The 2,024-nt window shown below is 31.8% G+C and overlaps 1 protein-coding gene across 1 annotated transcript; it reads left to right on the top strand.

Moving 5' to 3' along the window:
- The first annotated feature begins 967 nt into the window (after window positions 1-967).
- Window positions 968-1,621, top strand: LOC142170419 (uncharacterized). Its single transcript, XM_075232323.1, has 2 exons — window positions 968-1,318; window positions 1,457-1,621. Exons 1-2 carry the CDS (start codon window positions 968-970, stop codon window positions 1,619-1,621), a joined length of 516 nt encoding a protein of 171 aa, XP_075088424.1.
- The last annotated feature ends 403 nt before the right edge of the window (window positions 1,622-2,024 follow it).

Below are 2,024 nucleotides of genomic sequence, written 5' to 3'. Positions count from 1 at the left end.
TTATCCTCCAATGAAAATTAGGAACGATATGGGTGTTCGTGTATACATGGAGATGAAAAAGAAAAACAAAAACTTAGGGTCATATCCGCTATGTATAACTGTTCGCGATTTCAATATGGAATTGAGTATCACCAATGAGAACACAGCTGCAGGTGTGTGATGTTAATTTTTCTATCAAATTCTGGTTGTATGTCAATGTACTACACTTTATCTACATTTTATCTACAAATAAACTATATGTCAGAGTAAATATATATCAGTATGTATTTTCATAATATCTACAAAATTTCTACATTTATTCTACAATAAAACTATATATCATTTGAAAAATTAATATGAAATACAGAATTTCAACCTTTCTAAAAATTATCTACAAAATTTATACAAATTGTTTATAACATTATTTATATTTATTTTCATGTAAGTTTGTCTGGAACACTAAAGTTACTTGATATGCCAACATCTCCCGTTATAGAGGAATATGAAAGTATAATAATAATAGATAGTACACCAAGTTCTATTGAAGTAGGACAAGTATAACAAGACAAGGAAACAATTTTTATTGTAGACATATTGTAGCTTGTATGTTTTTTCTAGTACTTGCAAATTTATTGTAGATATATTGTAGAAAAGTTTTACTTTGTATATATATGTCTTCTTCTGCATTTTCCTACAGCCAATTAATTGCTTTTTGCCACATAATGTAGGTACCATATTACAATTGGCATATGGTGTTGTTGATTCAGAGAATGACACATCAAAGAAGTGGATTTTTTAGCAATTCAAACTCGCATATAGTGAAAGAACAAATATGTGTGTTGTTTCGGATCGGAATGAGAGTATCTTGAAGGCAACATCTATTATTTATCCTGGCATGCCACATTATTCTTGCATGTGGCATATTTGGACAAATATACGGGCAAAGTTCAAGAAGGGACATCTTAAGTTAAGTGAATTATACTTTACCATGACACGGTCATACACCCTTGATGAATTTAGTGAAAGGAAGTCAAAGATTGAAGAGATTGACCCCCGTGTTAAAGCATACTTATACAATATTGGCTATCATAGATGGTCTCGAGTACATGCTACAGTGAACAGAACTTGGACTATGACATCAAACATTGCAGAGTCATTGAATGCTGTAACAAAATATGCAAGAGAGTTGCCGATAGTAGAACTATTAGAGTATATGGGGACCCTTCTTGAATGTTGGACGAAGGAAAAGTTATTGAAAGAAAAGGGTACATTCACATACCTTGGGTTCAAATTTAACAAAGAGTTGGATGACAACAGAACATTGTCGCACAAGCTTAGAGTAAGATCTGATCATTTATTGAATCAAATTAATTTATACAGAACAATGTAGATATATTGTAGATATTTTGTATATATTTTGTATATAGTTTGAGTTTAACCGTATATGAATTGTTTTTTGATTGTAATGTAATCTTAGGTGAGGGCTTCAACAGACTACATCCATATAATACTAGATGGTGTGAGGCACTATATTGTTTGTCTTGAAAACAACATATGTAGTTGTGGGCAATTCCAGCTTGACGAACTTCCTTGTCCACATGATTTGGCTTCTTTAAGACACAGTGATGAGTCTTTTGAATAATATTGTTCTCCTAATTACACAAGGGCGAACCTCTTGCATACTTATGAAATACCAGTAAATCCCCTGCCTGATGAAAGCAAATGGAATGTGCCACAACTATAACTGAAGAAGTAGTAAATCCACCTAAAGAAGGGAAAAGGCATCCAGAAAGACCTTAAAAAGAAAGATACAAAACATATGATGAAATAAATTCAAAGAAGTACAAGGTTTCATGCGGCAACTGCGGAGGAGAAGGGCATAACAAAAGATCTTGCAAGAATTCACCCAAAAAGAAATAAAATTTTATGTAGTTAACAGAATATTTCATAAAAATTGTTAGTTAGTTCTGGATAACAGATTTTGATGTGTAATTGTTGAGGTTTTTTAAGATCATAATGTAGTTAGTTAAGATTTTTCTGTATTG

The sequence above is a fragment of the Nicotiana tabacum genome, chromosome 16 (genome assembly GCF_000715075.1).
Source record: "Nicotiana tabacum cultivar K326 chromosome 16, ASM71507v2, whole genome shotgun sequence".
Lineage (NCBI taxonomy): Eukaryota > Viridiplantae > Streptophyta > Magnoliopsida > Solanales > Solanaceae > Nicotiana > Nicotiana tabacum.
Note: the sequence above shows the minus strand (reverse complement) of the source record. Positions and strands in the feature narration are given on the sequence as shown.

Bases quoted from the DNA above. Each gene is read 5' to 3' on its own strand.
- LOC142170419 (XM_075232323.1), top strand. From the start codon at position 968: ATGACACGGTCATACACCCTTGATGAATTTAGTGAAAGGAAGTCAAAG. The intron at 1,319-1,456 runs GTAAGATCTGAT...ATGTAATCTTAG, and splicing joins CATTGTCGCACAAGCTTAGA to GTGAGGGCTTCAACAGACTA.